This window comes from Hetaerina americana, unplaced genomic scaffold, assembly GCF_022747635.1.
Source record: "Hetaerina americana unplaced genomic scaffold, ioHetAmer1.1.p SCAF_1, whole genome shotgun sequence".
NCBI lineage: Eukaryota > Metazoa > Arthropoda > Insecta > Odonata > Calopterygidae > Hetaerina > Hetaerina americana.
The window spans coordinates 57,051,891-57,075,561 of NW_027286069.1; the positions used below are offsets into that span (position 1 = coordinate 57,051,891).

A 23,671-nucleotide genomic window follows, 5' to 3' on the forward strand; every position below is an offset into this window, starting at 1 on the left:
ATATATATATATACACACATATATATATATACATATATATATACATATATATACTACCTTGATCAAAAAGTTCCCGGAATAACCACCGTGTGGCGCTCCCATCGTTCCGATTTGAGTTCTGTTTTTTTTGTTAAATTGGTACATCTGTTGTTGATATTCCCTTTAAATCTTAGTGTCATAACTTGACATTTGCAAAAGTTACGTAGCCAAGAGTACATCTATCTCTGTGTGTGTTGGCGATTTTTTACAATTGCAGAAATGGATTTAAAATTGCAACAACGAACTTGTATTAAATTTTGCGTAAAAAACGGATTTAGTGGCGCACGGACGTTGGAAATGTTGGAAAAGTGTTTCGGCAACGATTCTCTAAAAAAAACGGTCGTTTACCAGTGGCACGAGCGGTTCAGAAGTGGTCGTGAGTCAATCGAAGATGATGAACGCAGTGGCAGACCATCGACATCGAAAGTCGGTGAAAAAACTGATAAAGTAAAAGAAATGTTGGTCAATAACCGCAAATTAACCATCAGAGAAATAGCGGAGGACTTGAACATTGCCTATGGATCCGCCCAAGACATTGTGGTTAATGATTTGGGTTTCCGTCGTGTAGCAGCCAAAAGACCTCAATTTCATGCAAAAAAGAGACCGTGTTGACGTCGCAAAAGACATGATTTGCGAGGCTGAATCCGATCCCACATTCATCAAAAGGATCATTACTGGAGACGAGACGTGGGTTTATGAGTACGACACGCAATCCAGACATCAGGCAAGTGAATGGCGTTCACCAAATGAGCCGAGACCAAAAAAACCACGTCGTTTTCAGTCAAAAAAGAAGGCAATGCTGACGGTTTTCATGGATTACAACGGTATAGTGCATCATGAATTTTTGCCAGAAGGCCAGACAGTAAACAAAGAGTATTATTTGGGCGTTATGAGACGTTTGCGTGAAGCAATTCGCCGAAAGAGACCAGAAATGTGGGCAGAAAACTCGTGGATTTTGCACCATGATAACGCACCGTCGCACAGTGCTATCATTATTCGTAATTTTTTGACGAAAAATGCAACAAATACCATCCAACAGCCACCGAATTCACCTGATTTGGCTCCCTGTGACTTCTTTCTGTTCAATCGAGTTAAAAAACCATTACGGGGAACGCGTTTTAGCAGCCGAGAGGAAGTAATGGAAAAATCGCAGGAAGCACTGATGGACATACCGAAAACCGAATATAAAAAATGTTTCGAGGATTGGATCAAGCGCTGGCATAAGTGTGTTGCAGTCGATGGGGATTACTTTGAAGGGGACAATATAGATTTAGATGAATAAACTTGTATTTTTAATTTTCTGAATAAATTCCGGGAAATTTTTGATCAAGGTAGTATATATATACATATATATATATATATATATATATATATATATATATATATATATCGCAATACAAAGCCAAATTTGGAATGGTTAGCCGTTTTACACGATTACACTATGGGCAATGTTGCATCGTTACTGACCATAAATATTATTTGATAGTTAAATCAATGCTTAGCATTCATCTGTAAATATTAATACTGTATATGGTGCGTTTGAAAGAGATAAATCAAAGGGAATGTGTTTTCCTATAATGAAGATAGTATAAAAATTTCAGAAAGATAACGTATCATAAAAAAACTTCATATTTTATGGGCTTTCAGCTGTCGGGTCATATCTAAATTTTGAACTTAAATGGTAGCTGTACGACGAAGTAGGCGGGTAATCTTCAAACTTTAAAAGAGCATAAAAAAATAACGCAAACAATTGCTGGAGGAAAAGAAAAATGAGATAACTTAATGCATCAGCAGATAAATAAGTCCTGTTTATTCAACCGTTGTTTACAATTTAATAGCACAGTATATGCATAGAGGTGAGGAGAGAAGATGAATGCTACGGGGAGGGAGGGAGTTAGGAGAGAGTGGAAATACGAGTTTTAAAAGGCAAGAGAGCGTAAAGGTAATGGCGAGTCATGAGGCAGTACTTCCCCCTCCGGCGGGAATGGGAGGGAACGCAGGAGAATATCGGTTCAACGCCCTGGTAAGGGAAGAGTGGCGTCATTAATGGAAATACAGAAAAAGCGAAGAAAAAAAACTTAGTTTAAGACGAATCTATACTTTATGACTCCGCGGTTCATAGATGTCAAGAAAAATTTCAAAGGTTATTGTTCGATAAAAAAGAATGTACGTATATTGATAAAAATGAGGAAGGAGAGATAAAGGTTCATAGCGCAGAGGTAAGATAAAAGACCCAAGCCGATCTCAAAATTCAATCAATTCAAATACTTAAATTCATGAGGAAGTAAACATATTCCAAGTGCGTTGATGAGGAGAAAACATTACTTCTAAAAGAATAATTCATAATTCATGAAGAGTGATTTTTAAGCATCCTAAAACCACGTTTTCTTCATTTTCGAAAGCCAAACATCGTCTTAATATTAGAAAACCTTCAGTTGAGAGGGAGGTTTGCTTCTTTTTTTATTACAACCCTGTGATACCCCATTCGAGAAAAAAGCACAAAAATTCTTAGTTTGACACCCCATCAGCTTAAGACAAATTGGTAAAAATATACATTTTACACATCTTGAGTACAATAGAAATTTGAGGAAGGATACATAACGTCATAAATAATTAACTCTTAATCAACAACTAAAATCATTTAAAGTACATTCCCTAAGGTGATATTTGAAGTGATAATAAAGGAAGCACTATCATATAGGTGAGAATTTCACTCAAAATCACTCGCGTACCTCCCTTGCTCTTAGTCGCAACCGCAATTTTCAGCCCGAAAGTTGGTTGGATTAATGAGCGAGTTCATCTGATACTACACCTAGCGGAATCCTCACCCTTAGGGTAGAGGGCCAATTCCTTTCCCTGTACCGCCGGACATCTTTATCCGCTAAGCAAAAGCCTTCTATTCGTTTAAAGTCCAATCTAAACCCTTCATAAATCAAACTTTTATTGGAGCAGAAATGGTCCTTGTATCACTTTCCTACGGAAAATCCTCTTGCTTTCTTTCTCTGCCTCTAAACAATCATCACTTACACGTGTCTTATAATAAACACCAAGCAATTCATTTGATACCTCTCAACCTTGCCGTATTCAATCCCTTTCAGCCGCTAATTGCGTACAGCTACCCTTTTCCGGATACTTTTCGACCATGCTTGGGAACCAATAATTGGCAATGCGAAAAAATAGGAAAAAAAGAGGACTAATTCGACGGCCATAATGGATGTGCGAGAGTGACGCCCAGGCGAAGGAAAAAAAGATATCCTAGCAGCCACGAGAGAACAAAAGGTGCACTTTTTTCTCCGTGGCGTTTTACGGCTTGCTTCGGTCAAAGGAAAACAGCAAATGGGATTTCGAAAAGCGAAGCGTGCTCTTTAGCTTGAAATTTCCTGCGAAACAGACAGAAAGACATTATACACACAAAGTGCATTCATAAAAACTTTACAAGATCCCAAAAAAATGTTTCGTGCTCCTTTTTCAGTGTCGAAATAAAGGGCAAGAGGTATAATCGCCCAAAAAAGGTTATTTTTACAGGGCTTCTCTATCTTAATAAATTCAGCCTCTTAAAAATGTACATAAAATCATATTTGCTTAAAATAAAAAAGCTGAGTTGGATAAACTTAAAGATACCTACCCTATGCCTTATACTACAATAACTGTGCTTCGGTAATAATAATAATAATAATATTACTTTTATAAGGAAATAGCACCAGACAATTTCAACCAAATGTTGCTCCTTCAAATAGCTAACAACGAAATAAAATCTAACAAAAATATTAATATTAAGGTTTTTTCAATAACTAATAGATGATTATTTCATAATATTTACAATGCTGTTAATTTTTTAATACAACTTAGTTTCACTTATAATACTCGTACCACGGTAATCTATAGATTAAATCTGATATTTGAGTACCATAGAATTCTAAATCATGTTCAATAAAGCCTCGAATTTCGGAAATATATAAGATCAGTTATATTTTAAACCATAAATATTATAATTAATTTCCATAAACAAGACGTAAGATGAAAAATCAAAAGAGAAATAATAATAATAATAATAATAACTCCAGCGAATTACCAGCGAAATTTGATCAATAGGATCCTCTATTACAAAGACCCGCTTGCAACACAAAACACCCATAATCGAGGCGTGACTTGAGCCCAGGACCTTCCAATTGTCCGGCAAGTACACTGCCCATCTGGGTAATCTGGCAGGTGGAGAGGTATTACAACAGAAAAGAACAGGGAGGACGAAGGGCTTGATTACTTACCCTAATCATGGCGAGATGCTTGTCTGCTTGAACTAGGATAATTACAGAGTTCGTGTTATTTTAATATCACCCTTCAGCATTGATGGAGGAATGCCCTGGGTGATAGGATGAAAACTACTGTTTGTGGCCTATCATACTATATGCATAGAATTTTTAAGTGATCAAAGATGAATGGGGACATAAAGAGTTTAATACAGCTGGTAAGAATGGAATTCGTGAGCGGGGCAAAGGGATTAATGGGATAATTTTTTCATCTTACTTCCGATGATACACCACTAATTTTTATATTGATAAAAATTAGTCTCATACTCATAGCAGGAAAACAGTTGAAGGGAAGATAACTCGATAAAACATTAAGCAAGTACACATGACAATTTAAAAAGTACTTTAAAAAAAAGCTATTGGAGGGTGAGGGATTTTACACTGAACAGAGGGGGTTGTAGTAAACTAATCTTAAAATTGAAATACTGATAATGATTATACTCATTTTTTGATACAAGTTCGGATGCTATTCGTTTTGAGCAACAATATATATTATTCGACTTTAATTATACCCTCAACTAATCCGGGAAAAACATTAGAATATTGTAACTAATTTCACACTGCTTTCATCAAAATAGTAGGGGCTCTGAATCTCCATAGTAATGCAGTACCAATCACGAGAAATCTCGTTGAATAATTAAGAACAAATTTCATTTTGTTATAACTGATGATGATTATTATTAATGGTAGTCTAGCGGTTTAGTGTCAAAACACGAGCTAACCACCACGAGCTACATTTCTAAGCCTCACCTTAGACGACACAAAAATAGAACGTACACTACAATAAACTCTTCCTTAATTCCGCATATTTTCTGCCTCTCTTCAAATTGCCTATACATTTGCTCCCTTACTCGCTTGCTTAATTATCTCCCCTTTATCGATCTTCAACATTCCATTGACAATCAAAATGCCCTACATCCATCTAGTTTTCTTACCTCTTAATTCTCTCAACCACCCTCTCTCCTCTCCCACCTGACCTGGTAATAAAGATATTTTAGATGACAATCTACATCGAATCTTAATTTGATGCAATGTTCCAGAAAAAATTGAGAAATGTCTAGTAAATTAAGTCCTAATTTCCGCGTAAACTCTTCCAAATTTGCACTTGACGGACATTTATTTAAGCATATGTGAATTCGAATTATTATGTTAAAGTCAAATTGCCAGCCGTTGGTTACAACTTTATAACGTCATCTTGTCATAATAGTATGACGAGAACGATATAAACAGCAAAGGACATGGCAATTCAAATGCCGTTCCTACGCAGGGAATTTTTAAACGACGCTAATTCAGGGTCCCGAGCTGAAGGTATTGTGCTGACATGTTTCCTTGAAAAACGGCAATATTCTCCAATTAGACAACGCCGTCACTTAAATAAAGAAATGCCAGTAATTTAACTTTCAGGTTAACCGGACCATCCATAGAACAGACTCTACGGAAATTGGCATAGGTACCATATCTCCAAATAACCCGCCTTGGCATATTCTGAGCTTGACACAAATTCACCGATTCAGACCACAATTTTATTGGGAAAGGAAACGATCTATTTTTACCTCACTGTTTTCTACTTACGCCATCGTTATCCACAACGATTGAAAGAGATAATTTAGGGAAGACAAAAAACACTTCCCTCTTATATCAAAAGCTGTCCTCCCTCTACCTCCCTGAGAACTAGGTCATCGAATATTTGCATAATCAATATACAACATACGTTTCCTTCAACCTTTATCCTCAGATTGTTAAGGCAAGAATCAAGTAGAATAGCCCGAATTCGAAAAAATGAGAATCGCAAAGAGAGAGAACAATTTGAACAATCATAAAAACGACGTGCAGAAATAGATCGGGAATCATTAGAAACCGGAATAGTTTTCTGCCATAGCCTTTCTACTAAATACATTTTGGATGAACCGGAGAGCTTTTGATAAGAAAATACCAAATAAAACGCGTAGTTATTACGTATGATCACCATCTTTTGAAAGTATGTTGCAACTCATGTCTCACTCCAGAGGCTCTATCGTTTCTAAGTCCACACTACATGACGTAATATTATTCGATAATCAACGGAATGAATGCTTAATTGTCAAGAGCAGAATAATTTGAATAAAAAAAGTACATTTCACTGAAAATATATATTGTTTGAGGTTAATTTCAGACTCTTTATCATTCCTTTTATTTCCATCCCTTGTTTCTTCCCGCAATAATATCCCAAATGGGTCTAATGGAAGCATGAAATTACGCAAAGCAAATCGGCACGGACACATGGGAGCAAAGACAAAATTTTCCATTAGTCCGAAGTTTTCTTTTATCGCATATATTCACTCCAATCTTTCCTCAAGAATGCGAAAGGAATATTTTCTCGTTTCATTTTCGCTTCTCCCCCTATCCATTTCGATACCGACTCTGGGGATCAACGGAATCAAAGGCTGAAAAATGCCGAAAGGTTCGAAGAGGAAGTGAGTGGAGGGGGGATGGAGAGAATACGGGTGGAGATGCAGAGGTCTCGACAGTTATGAAGGGCAGAGGGGAAGAGGAGGAGGGGAAGAAGAGGCTTAACTCTTTCCATTTGGGAAGAAAACATTTTTCCTTCGTTTTTCCACGCGGCATAACGAGTCTTCCTTCGCCCTTCCCACAGTCACTCAGGCTCTTCCCCTTCCCTCTCTCCCAAGTCGTTCAATCTCACCTCCTCCCTCTCCGCCAGCCAACCATTCCTGGTCCCTTATCCCACCCATCACCGGAGACCCCCTTCGCTCCCCATCTTCACTCCCACGTCCCCCCTCCCCGGCTCAGGAAAGAGCGGGAAGACTTAAAAAGAAAATCGACTGGCGCATCAATAGCGTCGAGAGCTCTCGCCATGCCTCCTCCACAACCACTTCTTCATTTTCTTTGACTCATTTTTTTGCGAGACTCGCGCACTACAGCACACGCACACGCGCGCACGCATAAAAAAACCGATCTCAGATTCCAATTCAATTAGGCGAGATTTCCAAAGTGTGCCTTTGTGGAATCAAGAATTCATATCAGTCCAAGTTCTCGGCTCCCTCCGCCGTCTCTTAACATATGGGGCATCTTTCAATTATCTATGAACGAGGGAGAAAGTCTTTTCTTCGGCCAGTCCTCCGCCTTCGAGGAAAATATACGAAGAGTGGAGGCGTAAACAGACGAGTGAGGCTGTGGCAGCGCGGTCGAAAAAAATTAAAGAAGTATTTTATGGTGCATATGGATAATTGCTTCGCGAAATTTTCTAAGGTATCTTTTCATTTTATTCCTCTAAATATCTTATGCATGTTCGTCCTCAATCACCCTTTTCCAATATTTGGATTCCAAATTTTGTGGGGACATGAAAAGACACCGGCACATTTCGCTTCATGCTTTTAGAACACGATGTAGAAAAAAATTCAAATTTGTAAACAGGATATTCTACTCCATAGGTTCCAAGAAAAACTTCGAATAAGATATTACGAAATCATTTTTCATAATTTACAACAAATATCTCTTAAATGACGTGTAAACTCCATTCAAATACAAAAGGATAAAAAATCACTCTACATTTCAGAAGCTCTAAATCACCCAATATTGGTTTTTTTAGTTCGACACAGCCGTCATACCGAAAATGCCACCTCGAGAGTGTAGGGCTGCAATGGCACCGAATTTAAATTCCCGAAACAATTTAGGGTGGGTCGTTTCATCCTTGAGTTCCAATCCGTACTGATATTTGCTGATAGAACCGTAAATATAAAAACAGAGACAGAACTAAATGATTTAGAAAGTTTCATTCTATACCAATATTGCTTCACAACTTAAAAAAGATTCCCTCGAATTAATCCCTTCACATCAAATCCCTCCTCTTTCCGCATGTCTTTTGATGCTTTATAAGCATCCCCTGCCATTTCGACGGGATGCTTCCAGGATAAGCACGCAAGAGATGTGAGATATCGAAACGTTTTTCATTCAACTAACTCTTTATAAAAACAGAGATTATCTGAGCTCATGAAATGACAAGATAGATAATCAAAGAAATAGTTTGTAAAAATACTCAGCATTGCTTTTACGCCAAAAGAATCGATAAAATACTACACTAATGGAAAACTGTAAAAGAAATAAAAAGATTTTGAGCTTGTCTCGAGGGTGTGGATTTGCGCGAGCATCTGACTGCGACTAGAATGAATGGAAAAAGTGATCACTTACCGAGTTGGACGTACATCTTCGTTCGCACATCCTCGACCCACGCAGAAGTCGGAAGACACTGCATCAAGACAAGGAAGAGCACTACGTAGAGAGTGAGGCTTGAGGCAAGCCTCTTGGCTCCACCTTTGAATCCGAAGACGCCATATGCTGCCGACGTCGACCTTGCGATCGTCACAACTGAGTCCCACGATTCCTCCGACGTCGTCAATTTGTCCTTTGGCGATTGTTGTGCTACTGCCGCAATGGCGCCCTCCTCCGCCGCAATCGGCATCGGTGACCCGAACGGGTGATACATTTTACGATTGGTTCAGTTAAATCACTCCATCTCTCCTAAATCTTTTTATGGAGAACCGCTGATGGGTATGTGTTCTCCAAGGGGCAAATCCAACCCCTTGTTAAGGCCACCCTGAAAATGAAAGAGAATGGGATATTAATTTCATAGCTATCTCATTTATTTCATGTCTATGAATACGAAACAATGCCGGATTTTATCAAGTTCAACCAAACGGCAGACAAATAAAAATAATTCATTCACAACATTGCAGCACTGATGATGAAACAGAAATAAAAATAGATAAATTGTTGTGAAATTATCGAATGAAATAAAGTCCTCCTATATACGAGGAGTCCTCGTACTTCATTTTTTTGATCAAAAAATTTTAAAATACGAGTAATAAAACTGTCAAACTCTAGTATTCAAATAATAATACATCTTAAATGAATGTAATACCCGTAACTAATTAAATCCATGAACCGGAAACTACAGTATTGGTTATTTAAAGAATTAAGAAACTCTCAAACATCTTAAATAAATATGAAGAATTAAACATTATCGTGCGATGCAAAAATCACTCGTCAATGCGCCATAAGATGATACAAAAAACTTGCATGAAAAAGATAAATGCCGATTATTAAATGCTCACTGTAAACCTATGTCCGTGCACTTCCATCAGACACTGGCATGAGTTGAACGAGATGGGGACGCAAGAGAAAATTCTATAGGGATTTCACCTCTCTACTGGGTTTCTCCTGTAGCAGGCAAAGTAAATTCTCGCTTAGAGCGCAAACAAAAACATCGAATCCAAGGGAAACGATAAAAACAGACGTGAAGAAACAGAGTTTAGGGCGTTGGCATTCATCCCCGGGCTATAAACCAAAACCAATGCACTACCAAGAGTAAACCCGCAGCACTCATTCTCCCGAGGCAAAGGACGCCTCAAGGGGAGAGCGAGAGAGGACTGCCCTCGGTGTACACAAACGCACAGAGAACGGAATAAGAAGGCCATAGAGTAGCCCATCCAACGAAGGGTGGCCCCACAGTCGATGGAAAACTGAAGGATAACACTAACCTTTGATGCGACTGAGAAAGGGATAAGGATGTGTGCTTTGCTTCTTGCAGCGCAAAGGAAAACTAAGGCATTCACAGCACGGGGGAGCGTGTCAGACTCTAAACATATGCAAAAAGACGTGGCGTGGCCGGTTCTCTATCTCTATCCCCCCATTCTGTGTTCACCACCATCAGGGATGGACGAAGTTCATAGGCCACGCGGACATACCGCAGCAGCGGCAAGCATTTCCCTCGAAAATCTCTTCGCCTCCCCTCCCCATTCTCCGCATTTCCAGAGCCTACCGACTACAACACCGCCCCGACCCCTCTCCTAATCTGTCACCTCCCTCCACATGGAGGGCCACCCCCTAGACGTCGCAAACTAAATCAACCTCATCCCCCTAATGGGTGAACCCTTGGGACCCGTCATAATTCACGAGGACAGGCGATGCCATGTTGCAAAGATCAGAGGACCTAAAAGAGGAACGGGGACTAGGGCGCAACTGCAGGGAGGATCGGGATAGGGTGGGAGAAGAGAGCAACGAAATGGGTGAACGGGTGGTGATAAAGAGGTGGAGATGAGGGAGAAATGGCATGAAACGAAGAGAGACGAAGGGGGAAGGAGACTGAGGGTGCCAAGGGATGGAGGCTTGGATGGGGTTAGTCCTGGATGCGGTGGGAAATGAAAGGAGACGCACAGGAGGCTAATAAGACGTAGATGACAGGAGGGAGGAAATTTTGAGGGTGAAGATAAAAGAGGAGGTTAGAAGGAATGATAGGGGAAAGGGAAGGGATAAGAAGAAAAGTGAATGAGACTGGCACGGCAAATTGGGCAGCTCTAGACAAGGAGGGATACGAATTACTTCTGAGCAAACAACAGTCGAAATGAACGGTGAATGGCACCAAAGGCAGGAGAGGAAACTGGGGGAGAAAGGAAGGGTGGATTTAAAGAGCTCCTTGAGCTAAGAGGAACATACATGTATATACCTCGCCTGTTATAACGCCCTTCTCCTTCCACGCTCATCTCGAAGGGGGCTTAGGATAAGGAACAAGGAAGAGTGGGAGTTTCTAATACGTGCCACACTGACACTAGCTAGTCTGCAAAACAAAATACTCTGTTCGGCATCAGACACAAATTAAGAGAGATGACTGGAAAGGATCATTTGGTATATTTTTGAAATCTATTCATTGTATGTTATAACCCTGTGGTGGAAGTACGTATAAATAATTCCAGAGCTTACACTCATAAAAATGAGCAGATTAATACTCAAGTTATGAAAATATCTCAGCAACTGAAAATTGTTCCATGAAATAAAACTAGCACACAATAGAAAATAAAAGCCTACCGTGGACAAGGAAGGAATTTAATCGTCCCAAAAAGAGGATTTATAATGCTTTATGGAGTCCATAACAAGCACAGGAAGGAGCTATTATATTACCAGATAGGTAATGAATTTGAGAATAAAATACTCAATGCTTTTGTTCAACCATATATTTCAATTTACTAGCGCGTTAATTAAACTCTCAACGACTCGACAGCTGATGCCAAAATTAATCAAAGAGACATCGCTGTTTGCACAGCTTGCATTAATCAAAACTCAAAAGGGAGCGAGTGAGCTGGGGAGAGTGTTTTCGCGCTTCAGCGGACACGGACCCATCCAAGGGCATAAAACATAACACACGGTATTTTTTTACTACCTACTTGAATCGAACTGCACCAAAAGTACCAATACACATTTATACGCACATATATGCATATAAAATCTCTTGGACCCTTCTTGACTCCTGAAGCCACCTCTACCGCGTTTTAAATTCCTTTCTATCCCACGGGGGAGCGGGAGATTGGAATAAAAACAAAGAACTGATGCCGACGATTGGCTCAAAATCCTTGGAGGATGGACAAGAGAGAATTTAATACATAATAAATATCCGTCTCTTGGTATATAATTATGCATGTGTGTATATATATCTGTTTGTATACATATATATATATATATATATATAAACAGAACATTTGTTTTTTCATTGTTATTCTTTCCTCTAGTGTATTCGTCCATTCCTTTGGCAGGGGGTGAAATAGCTTCCGAGCGCAATCTCTTGGCTAACGAATTGGGGCACTTGGTTGCATAAAACCCCGCAGATTTCAGTAGTAGTTGAGTCTTCTTGGTAGTCTGATGGTCAGAGCATCAGACCAACAGTTCGAAGGCCCGCGATTCTAGCTCCGGACAAGGATACTTTATTCAACTTGTAATCCGCATCCTTTCACCTTATCCATTAACCTTGTGTTTGTCCTTTATGCATGTTTCAATCCCTTTTTCCCTCAACGTTATGGATATATATCACCTAATATGGGTGGCCTGAAACGTTTCCGACTTAACAAAGATACAAGATATTTTTTCTGAAGTTTTCTGAGTTTTCGGAAACTTTTCAGACCACCCTCGTATATGTGTGTATTCATATGCATACACACACACACACATATATATATATGTATATATAAATATATATATGTATATATATATGTATATATAAATATATATATGTATATATATAAATATATATATATATATATATATATATATACATTATTTTTTGTTGATCTACTGGTTTAAATTAGGTTTTGGATGAACACAACAACGGTACAGGAAGTTCTCTTGCCTCTTTTTAAAGAATAAACCTGGCATGCAACACTAGAATAGTCCCCTCTTCAATTCGCATTATATATGCACGTGTGCATACATATATATATATATATATATATATATATATATATATATATATATATAAAACTAGATATATAATTCATTTATGTTATGGGAGATGAGGGAATGAGACAGGGGTAGCTGGGAGGGGAAGAGAGGGTGGTCAGCGAGCTCGGGAAAAAAGAATCAGAAAAAGCGAGTGGTGTGGAGGGAGGGTCGGGCAGGAAGAGCGGTCGAGGGGGTGGGGACGAAGGGCAAAGGATGGTTGGTACAGATAGGCCACATCAAACACAATAATGGGTCATCCTGCGTCACGAATACAAACTAGACGGCGGTGAACACGCCACAGAAAATCCATTCGGTGCCAAATTAAATTTCCTCCGCCAACCTCCTCCTCGCCCCGCCTTCCCTCAAACCTCTCCCACACGCTTGAAAACAACCTCAAAATCCTCCCACCCCAAACCCTTCTCCCATTGCTCCCCGTGCCGCTTTCCATGACCAAACTCCACCACCACCCGCTGCAGCCGCCCCATCGCCAGAGAGGACTGGGGAGTTGGGGGTGGGAAATGAAACGAGGGATGGATCGCGGGTTGCTGGGATATCCCACACCCTTTTCCTGCCAGTGGACTCCTCCCACTCTTCGCCACTCACACTTCCAGTCCCCTTCCTCTCCTTCAGGCCCGCCAAGGATGAGCAAACAGCACACATTCCCCCAAACACACACGCACATCCCCCACACGCCAAACAGAGCACGCTCCCAACCTTCTCCCTCCACCACATGACTGCTCCGCTCATACCCTATCTGCATCTCGATATTCCCCTCCCACCTCCTCTCTTCCTTATCCTGCCTTCCCATCTCCCCATATCCTATTTCTTTACTTAAAACCCTCGCAGTCTCTCCCTCTTTACCCTACCCCACAACTCCACCACCACTAGTCCGGGGCCTTCATCCTCCCCCTCATCTCCCCGCGCGCACCCTATCATTTTACTCCCCCGTGCATGTATTCACACTCCCTTCCTCCATCCGCAGCTCGCTCGCTTACTCACTCACTCTCAGTCTCTCCCGTATCACGCTGCAATCTCACCGCGTCATTTTACCCCTCCACTCCTCTTTCTGTCCCGCCCCTAGAGCCATTTCTTTCACCCTATCTCTTCACCCATAGCCCCCCCCTCCGATCCGCCATTGCCCCCACTCTAACCCCGTCATGCTTTTTGTCTCGCAACTATTGTCCCCATCCACAAACTACGCTCCCCGTCAATTGTCCCGGTTGGAGTGGTTGCGGTTTTTTTGTTTGTCGTCGATGGGAGTTTTTTTTCCCTACACTCCAGTGAGCTGGGGATTTAATCTCAGTTAAGGGGATTATATTATCGGCAGGCAGGCACGGCGTGGAGAGAGATCGGCCGTATTACACCAACGTTGACATTCGTTAATTACTCCAGAGTGGTGGGACAGCCTACTTTCCCGAAATCGTTATTAGATATTTTTACCCCGAAACCTAACGAAGAAAAAATATTTTGGCACCTAATTGAAGCGTGGTGGGTTTCCACTGCTCCCCACTCTGTGACATTTCGGCTGGCGGGAGCCGTGAATGAGAAAGCTTTCATCATCATCATCGGTCGCAGTTTTGGTTTGGTGGAGACTTGTGACGTCACTCCCAAATTGCGCAAACACAAATCCCTCCACAAATCATTTCACATCTGAAACACAAAACAAATATATGTAATCGAATATTGATAAGTGATCTATCAGTAAACAATCGGTCTTAGTGAGTGATCAACCAATGTAATAGAGATGTCAATTCAACTATTTTTAGAATGTAAGCTAATTCAATTTTATGGCTAATAATTTAGATTTAGGCTACTCATTTTCACATCATCCAAAGCTCTACATTTTATTCTATGCAAATATAAGAATTTATTAATTTTCCACCAAACCCAACAATATTCCTTTGAACCCAACGTTAACGAAGACAAAAGATTTGCTTAATTAAAACGTAGATAGGGCCAAAGCGACTCAATATCCACCAGCTGTTTTAATTTACAAGAGTGAATTCCCTCCCGAAATCGACGTTTTGGAACATTATGGATGTAAAACAACAACAGTCTCTGGCTGTATATCTTGCGTCGATTTCGTGCGAGATATTTTCTCTAATGCGAGAGTTAACCGCACGGCATTTCCAGCAGGCCTCTCTCTCACTCTTACCGGGAGTTGGCTTATTATGGCCCGAGGGTTTCCCCTTCCTACCCTTCTGCCTCCCCTTAGCCCTAACTCCACAACCTTCCCTGCGAAAATCCCGTCCCGTGATTAATTGTAGGAGGAGCCTTAATAAGCCTAACTTCGTCGCGCACAACAATGGAGCCACCTAGCTACTTCCTATTATCCCATCTCTTCCCCATTATCTAATCTCTTCTCTCGAACTCATTCAGCCGACTCTCCTTCCCTTCTTCCTCCTTCCAACTACCTCTTTCTCCAGACCTCTCGCCACTCACACGTTCGCACTCTACTTCTACCCTACCTTAACCTCGCCACCCGTACCCTCTCGTTTCTCCACTTATTTCCCCCTAAAACATCTTTGGCACTACTAGACCCGCGCGGATTAACTCTCGCTCTCGCATATTCACTCGAAAATTCTTTATGAACATGTACAACGTGTTATTACTATTACCTCAAACATAACAAGCCACGCGGGAGGAACCAGCGCTAATGGGCTCCCTTCACACACCCCGTGCGAGTGGACCCGATCAATAAAGACGTGGATTAAGCTGTTCAACTGATGTATTACAGTAGCAGAAGAGGAAACCGTTGAGATAAAGGGCCTATGAACTTAATTGTCTCCTTCGGGCTGAGATATCTCTAAATAGAGCCCAAGGTTACCTAGGATAACGTAATGTGTACACAATTGAAGATATCAGTAAACAGAGTCTTCATTGAAACAACGCAATTTATAGAATGGAATATCGAAACCGACTGTGTCTCTTAAAATCGGATCGCTGAAAGAATACAATTGTAAGTATTTTTCAATCTACCAAATTTGTACTTCCGCTAAACTAAATTAACTTGAAAATTCATTAAATTTTTTTCTTTTATGTCTCTCTGGATAACTGTGCTATACTTCAAACGATTTTTCATCTTAGATTTCTTCTCCATTCGTAGTTCACCCACAATCTTTTTCTTTTCTCCTCCCCATATTCCTCTACACGCAAAATCCTTGGTCTCCTTTTAAATCCTTCTCCTCCCTCCACACACCTATGATTCTCCTCAAACTCTGGATTTCTTCATCCAGGTGCCCAACTGCACCTCCTCCCCTCTTCCTGACCAATTCAATCCCATAATCCTCCACCTTCTGTTTCACCGATCCTTCCTTCCCTACTCCGTTCCTCTCCTCAGTCTTATCCTAATCCTCGCATCTTCTACTCGCCTCGCATCCCCCAACTCCACTCCCTCCTTACTCCACGGTCACACACACGAACTGGAGTGTCTCCAATGAGAAGGGATGGGCCAACCTCCGTGAGTTTAGAAGGGAGAAAAGCTGGGGACCAGACGACCAGTGGCGTGCGGAATCTGAGCGGGAACCAAGGGAGAAATCTTTCATTCCTTTAAGACTACCTATTCCCTATCACGATTTCGGGCCGCGGTGAGGTGGGCTCGGAAAGAGGAAGGAAAGAGGATAAAATTCTGGGGTTGTTTCTCTCCATTCCTCGTTTCCTCTTTCTGTGATTTCTTTCTTCCGTTTCTTCGAACGAGTTCATTCTTCGACCCCGTCAAGAATCGTTTGCCGTGTTCAATTCTCTTATTATTCCTCATCAAATCGTTCTTCCGACGAAACGAGTGGTTTTATATTTTCAATACATTTGCATCTCAGAAAAAAATTTGAAATTCCATAAAAAACTGAAATCATCAATCTGACATGGACCTTCTAGATTTACCCCATCCTCCGAAGTTTCCCCTTTTCAGCCATCTCGCTTTCAGGCACTGCAGCAATTTGTAGCAAATAATAACAAAATGCCTTAGTTAAAATTTTCCTCCATACATTTCTTTTCTATCTCTCTAATTATCTCGATAATAAAAAAATTATTCTTAGTTAATAGTGAGTAGACTAATTTTATCATGAAGATTTAAAAAAACTGGCCAGCCTGGGAGCAAGTATATTTTTAAATGAATCCTCTGCATGCTTGTCTATTCTTCGACTTTCTCCTCTTCCATTTTTCGTCATTTTAATCCCTTGAACACTTCCATTTTCCTTAAACTGAACTGAAGTTGGCGACAATGAAGTGCAATCTTACTCCATACCTTCCGAACCCCCATGATATACACATGTATATCATTGAGGATCAAAACCATGATTCCTCATCCTTTGTGAATGCATCAATGAGGCTTCTGCCTCTCCACACAACCCCTCTAGAGCCATCGTTGCCTTCAGAAACCCTCTCAATTCCCCTTAACCAACCTCCCATTTCCTCAAACTTCATAACGCGTGGAGCACAATCAGCAGCAGTTAACATGATTAAACCCCCATGAAGCGAGAGTCAGGAGGAAGAGGGCAAGTGAAAGAGAACGGAAGGAGGAGGGTTAAAATGTGTATATAAGGCAAGAGGGATAAAGGGTCAGCAAACAGGACAGGGAGATGGGATGGAGAAATATATTGCGGCATGGACGCGGACTAGCTGGGTCGGATGGAATTTCCTCACAATAAAAGGGCGTCCAACCGATGGAGCATTGGTATAGTGTAAGAGGTCACCACATGTCCACTTAAAGGGAATCTAAGAATAACGTGGCCAAATCATGGATGAGATGACTAACAATTGGTCTACAGATTTCGAGGCCGCATTCAAAATTCTATTTCGTAAGACCCCTGAAATTCGGTAGTAAGGATAAATATTGAGACGGTGTACAATATAATACATATACTTGCGCCTTATTAAAACATGCCTTGAAATAGAAGTGGGCAACTTGTCACTGTTTCAAGTACTATCACACCAGAAGGAATACAATAAAACATAGTTACCTACAGAGGGATAAAGGCTCCTCCTCCTCCTAAAGGCTAAGAAAGCTCCTCATTTAACATCTAATTCGACAAATGGAGCAATGTACTTGAAGTTCTCTTCGTACGGCACAGAAGTAGGCCTCGGAATGTCGCCGAAATATAGTATCGGGCGGTAATAAAATCCAGGCCTTAAACGAATGAAGCTCCTAGACGCTACTCACCATTTCAATCCATACATTAGTCACCATTCTGCATTAAACCCGAGGTAATATTTCTAACGGTTAGCTTTAAGGAGGTTGCAATGCTGGGCTTATTACGAAATTTCTATGCTCAGCCACGCACAAAGTAAAAGCATGTCGAAATCGTTTCGTAAGGAAGAGTAATTCAAAATAAAATCCAAGGCCGTTTACGGAAGTAAGCGAGGATAAATAAGCTAAAGCCTGCATGGATGTTTCTATCGACTTTCCAAGAAGTAAAATCTATTTTGAACTGCGATTCTATTTTGAAACTCGTCCCTCTCGGCCCGTGTCCTCAAGTCATTAGGGGAGTGTGTTATGCTTTCCGGCCTGTTGTCACTGATCTTTCACGTCGGTACGCACTTAAAATTTGTAGGAAAACAAGTGCCGAAATTCAGACGAATAGCCACATGAAAATAAAGGGAAGACCAATATCAGCTTTCAAATCGAATGGACGAAAATCAACATTTTTCAATTTATCACAACTTCTACACAAGAGAGGCCAGGTAAAATTGAGAGGGAAAATATGATATAAATGAAATGATAGCATACGCTTAGTAAAAACAAGATAGAAACGATACAACTGAAATGAAGTAGTAAGTTATACATTTTAATACAGTAAGGAAAATAAGAATATATATATTTTTTTTAAACTCAATGGAAACTCGTGGTGAACCAATGTGTTGCTGCGAACTTACTAAAATATGGATTTAAGGTGCCTACAGGAAATCAGGGCAGGATTATGGGCTTAAAGTTAACCTAAAACGGCAACTCAACGGAGAATGCTTTAGTTCTCGATAGTGCCACACAATATAAGCGAGCGTCCGACCTTTGGGTTGATAACTGTGCTGGTTTTGGTCCCGAGACTTCCGAGTTAGCCAGAACTCCTTCGTTGAGAACTACCACCTTAAACCTTGCTGTATCAAGATTATTTTCAATTGGAAATTCATTGGGTCTTAACATGTTCGTCAATTTCCTTCGATTTTTTGTTGAATGATGACATCCATGTATTTATATTTCTTGGAGAGTGATGGATAAATATGGCGACTCCGTGGAAAGAAGGGGTGCGTCGAATGGGTAAAGAAAATAATACGTAATCATCCAGCTAGCGCATCAGTGATATTTAGATATTCCACACAAGTCCATGACACGAACAATTTGCGCAGAATTTAAAAGCATCAGGAAAAGAGCGTAAGATAAAGCTAGCAGTTTGAGACTTGTATGGGAAACAGATTCCTTGCTTCCTGGAAAAAAGAGAAACGGAGAGTTGAAAGACAAGGATAGTGAAAAATCCTAAAGGTATATAAGCTGGAGGAAGTTCTCTCTAAACAGATTCATCAACAGTGCCACCACCATCTTGCCTGGCTAGGAAAAAGCCTGTGTGCTAAAGACTGAGAGGCCAGACGGAATATGGGGTGAGGAAAATGGTGAGGAGATGTTGATGAGAGAGGAAGGAGAGTGGGAGGTCGAAAGGGGCGGGGCGGAATGGTATTGAGGAGCGATGCCCATCCACCCCAGTCAAGCAACCTCACTTTTGCCCAGGGGGCGAACCTGCTTACTCCCTCTCCCTTCAACACGCCTGGCTGACAGGAATACCAACTTACATATGCCTAAGTAGTGAAAAAGGGACGAAAAAAGTTTACTAAAGTGCTACCCTCCCTCTCTATCTCCCCTAGTCTAACTACATAAACAAAAGGAAGCAGAATGCAAATAACATTGATAATAATAACATCTGAAAATTATTGGTATTGGTTTTAGTGGTTATATCACTAGGAAGGAAAAAAATGATAAAAACTGATAAAAAGTCGATTCTCTAATCGAGATGTATTGAGATATTGAGGAATCAAAATAATTGATGCCCACAAGGTATTCCATAAAAATCTGACTCTTACGTTTTCATACTCGAAAATTTTTGGCAATGATAAAAATCAAACACTTTTTTCAGGGATTAAAAATAATTATATCATAATAAAACATTGTATTTATTTAGAATTCCGAGATTATTCACGAATTCATTGATAAATAGTGGCAGAGCCGCGGTCACAAACCGTTCGGAGCTATTCACAGCTTTAAGGAGATGACATACATGTAGATAAATAAAAATCGGTCGTGGAAAGTGTTACTTCTAATTTACCATACAGGTGTCTGCCACATTCTCGTGTTGTGACAGGGACAGGGGTAACAATTGGCTATTTTGAGACGAAGTGAAGAAGATACACTTTTCAAGCTACTTAGGTAAAAATTATTTTGTTCACTTTCAACCTTATGAATCAAACTCAATTAATTGCATTTTAAATCTAAATAACATTCATCAAAGGTGTCTACCAAAGATAATTAAAGCTTTACACCTAAATCTCACCTGAATCTGCTCTAATTTTTCTTAACCTCAATCCAAAAGTGCATTAGACATTTCGCCTGCCGAGCCACCGTGCAACAGCCGAATATGGATACTTGGTAACGAGTTACCAGGACTTCGTTCTTAACACATATATTTCCACATTATGTTACCCTTATTTGAACGGAAAACGTACGGAGAAAGAATACTTGGATTTTTATACCAGTAGAATGACGAAGTGTTTGAGGAATATGGGTATATTGGGGAACTTCTGAATCCATACGTTTTCAAAGAAAAGACGTCCAGTACTTTTAAATTTCCTCCTTCATTGTTACCTTATGGAGCAAAGCAGTGTTTACGGTAGACGTGTAAGAAAATTAGACGATATTTCACTCGAAACCTATCGAACGAAAAGTTCCCTAACAGACACCCTGGTTTTATCGAGCAAAACGAAGCCAAGAATAAAGAACACCCACGAACAGATTCCGTAGTTGATTCGCGCCGGACATCTAGCCTATTCCATTCCCCTCTCCCTTACAGACGACAAACGTTCGAATGCTGCTGCGTCCAATGATCTCCTTCGTACCCATCTATCCGGAATTTGCTAAACTCACTCTATAACAGAGGTATGCTACTGTGGCCGATTCCAATTGCTTAATACCTATCGTTACTGAATGTAGCCACTCATTTCAATCCCTAGCCTGTCCATTTTCTCCTCAAGCGTCGAAATGAACGACAGCCTTTAAGTCATACCAGGGATGTTAAGGTTCCCCTTCTCATGATCACCACGACATACAATTATGAAATCAGCTGCCTATTCTACTGCAGCAACACAACATTGAATGGTCCATGAAGCCTTGTAAAACCATGGTTTCACTATTGACTGAAGCCCTCAGGCTATTTTCATTATGCTTAACACATGACTTTAATGGAATTAATATCTGCGCGCAGGTTAACGTCAAATTTTATGAAGAAACTCTAATTTAAGACACGCTGATCAAAATAAGTAATTATATTAGATAGCGCCTACTCATAAGCAGTAAAAGCAATTAAGTGAGAAGCTAATAGCTGGGTAGGTGGAGCTATTCCTAATTACAGAAAATAAGGCTAGTAATTTTCACGTCAAATCGAGGAAAACCAACAATAATCGTGCAGGAGAGCAAAATGTTTTTCAAACATGGGGATAAGGAAAATGCATTTTTTTAGGACATGAATTCTGATCTAAAACGGTGAACTATTCTTAATCAAAATTTATTACAAGGGAAAGAACGCAGAACCATATTTTCAATAATTAAGCTATTCTAGTGCTTATCAACAATTCAACATTGAAAAAAAATTTAAGACTGCATGAGGGAGCATAAAATTTCATTCCAGCACAACATCGAGAAAAATTATGAAAACTTATTTGCAAATTTTGTTTCCTCCGTAATGGAGAAACCTTTTCTTTCTCGTTTACACTCCTTGTCAGCCGACTGTTCTTTCTTCTTTTCCTTCTTTTTTTTAATTTGCCAACTGCTCACAAATATATTATAAGCGCTGACTGAGTTTGGCGGCCACGCCCTTTTGAGTACGCATGTAAACAACGAGATAGAGGGGGGTGTGGTGGGGAATAAGGGCCGGGAACTGAGGGTGGAGGGAGAGAAGGAAAAGACGAAAAAAGAAAGTGTGTTGCGGCTCTCGCCGACTCCATAAAGGAATAACGCGCTCAACATTTCACATTTCTTTTCATCAAGAAAAAAAAGCGGGATGGATAATAGGGACAAAAAATTAGCGTAGCAGCACATGGAGTGACGTGCGAGGACGTAAAAAAATTGCAAAGAGAAAGAGGTGGAGTGGAATTTAAATTATTTAAAGGTTAGAAAACTTAGGACAAGGTGAAGAGAAGAATGGAAGAAGATTAAAACAGGCTGATAAAAAACCACGAATGCGGAGTCGAATCGTTATTCGTGCGGCAAGATTAAGGTAAACTCCTCACTTCGCGTAAAAATGCAAAAAAGATTTATACTTAAAACGAGGAAGTAGAAAAAACGTATAACAATGCATTACGAATGACAGGCCAAACTGTTGAAACCTCTCAAGTAAAAAATTAGGACGACACACCATACATAACAGATCAGAGCAGTTGAACGGCGAAAGATTATGTGGAGGACACGGAGGGAGAGACAGCGAAAAGCGGGTGAGATGAAGGTATTGGAGGGAATGAGGAAGAGAGAAGATGGCAAATTGAAAATGGGGTGCGTTAATGGGAGACGGCGGGAAAAGGAGAGACGAGTAGAGCGAGCGGGTAGACGGCAATGCATAAAACGAAAGAGGAGGAAGAGATGAAGCGGAAACACGAATAATTTCGCCCGAATCGCCCGCTTTCTTTGCAGTTATATCGCGCGTAAATGGGATTCCGACATTTTATTTGCGTTCGGGGCCGCGCACTGGTGCGGCGCATGGCGTGGATTAGCCCGCATCGCTTTAATTGCTCCTCGATGCCGTTTTTTCCTCTTCCCATTTCTCTCTCTCTCTCTCTCTCGCCGTATTTTTAATTCGCTGTCGTTATGTCCGCGTCGATGGCTAACGCGGAATATTAGTTCTCTCCTCATAAACCCCATCTCTTAGCCAGCCCTCCCCGCCATTAATTACTTCCCGATGAGGTCACTGTGTTTGTACTCGCTTTTATTCCATTTTTAATCTCGACCGGATGATGGATGTTCGCGACGCCGTTAATAACCGTTTACTGGTTTGCTCCTGTTCCGGAACTAAGAGTGAGGGATGATTCCTCCAAAGCAGCAATAACAGGTGTGTGCCGAAGTCACCCTCATGAAAAATATATTTATGATTGAAGCAGGGGACATTTTTCGCAAAAGTGTTGAACATAATTGGGCAAAGAAAAATATTTCTAGGCACAGAAGGCATGGGACAGACACAACGAATTTGTAAGAGAGAGGAGGAAAAAACAAACGCATGATTACGTAACAAATCAAAACACATACCACGTGGATGATGTTCTAAATAAGGCGATTTTCTTTATAAGCCAATGCTGAGCAAGTAAGGCGGTGAAAATGTCATTTTTCCCAAATTCTCTTTCATCAACGAAGGCTTATCGGGTCTGATGCACGGGTCTGCGAAGCCTATATGAAAGACAATAAATCTTGGCAAATAGCTCCACTGAGGGTAATAAGTAGTAAAGTTTTCAAGTTTTCAAGTTTTCAAAAGCTCGTTCGGGAACTACAGATAATATCATGCGGCATTTAATAGATCTATAGCATCTCGATTGCGTTGAGAACTTCCAATGAGTAGCCTTTCACACTTAAACAGATATCCTATCCCTTTTATGATAGTACTGTTCCAATAGTTGAGAATTATCTTCTGTTTCGCGCTTTCAAACCTTTGCTTTCTCTCCTTAGTCGGATAACAACATCCAAGGTCGAATTCCCCCTCATCAATACTGATATTGTCATACTAAAAGCGATGTTATAAAAGTGGCCACCGGAAGATTTCCAAAGCCAAAGAAACCCAATACATGACCAATGATCGGAAATGTCGGGCAAAGAATGCCACTCACGG

At 40.5% G+C, this 23,671-nt stretch overlaps 1 protein-coding gene across 10 annotated transcripts in view; it reads right to left on the reverse strand.

The window, feature by feature from the left end:
* LOC139691948 (semaphorin-1A-like) overlaps positions 1 to 23,671 on the reverse strand; it is a 693,697-nt gene that overhangs the window by 581,573 nt on the left and 88,453 nt on the right. For all 10 annotated transcript variants that reach the window (XM_071589921.1, XM_071589938.1, XM_071589989.1 and 7 more), the window contains one exon: positions 8,532 to 8,937. In XM_071589921.1, the coding sequence (XP_071446022.1) occupies positions 8,532 to 8,826 (295 nt within the window). In that variant the 5' untranslated portion in view covers positions 8,827 to 8,937. The remainder of the gene's footprint in view (positions 1 to 8,531; positions 8,938 to 23,671) is intronic.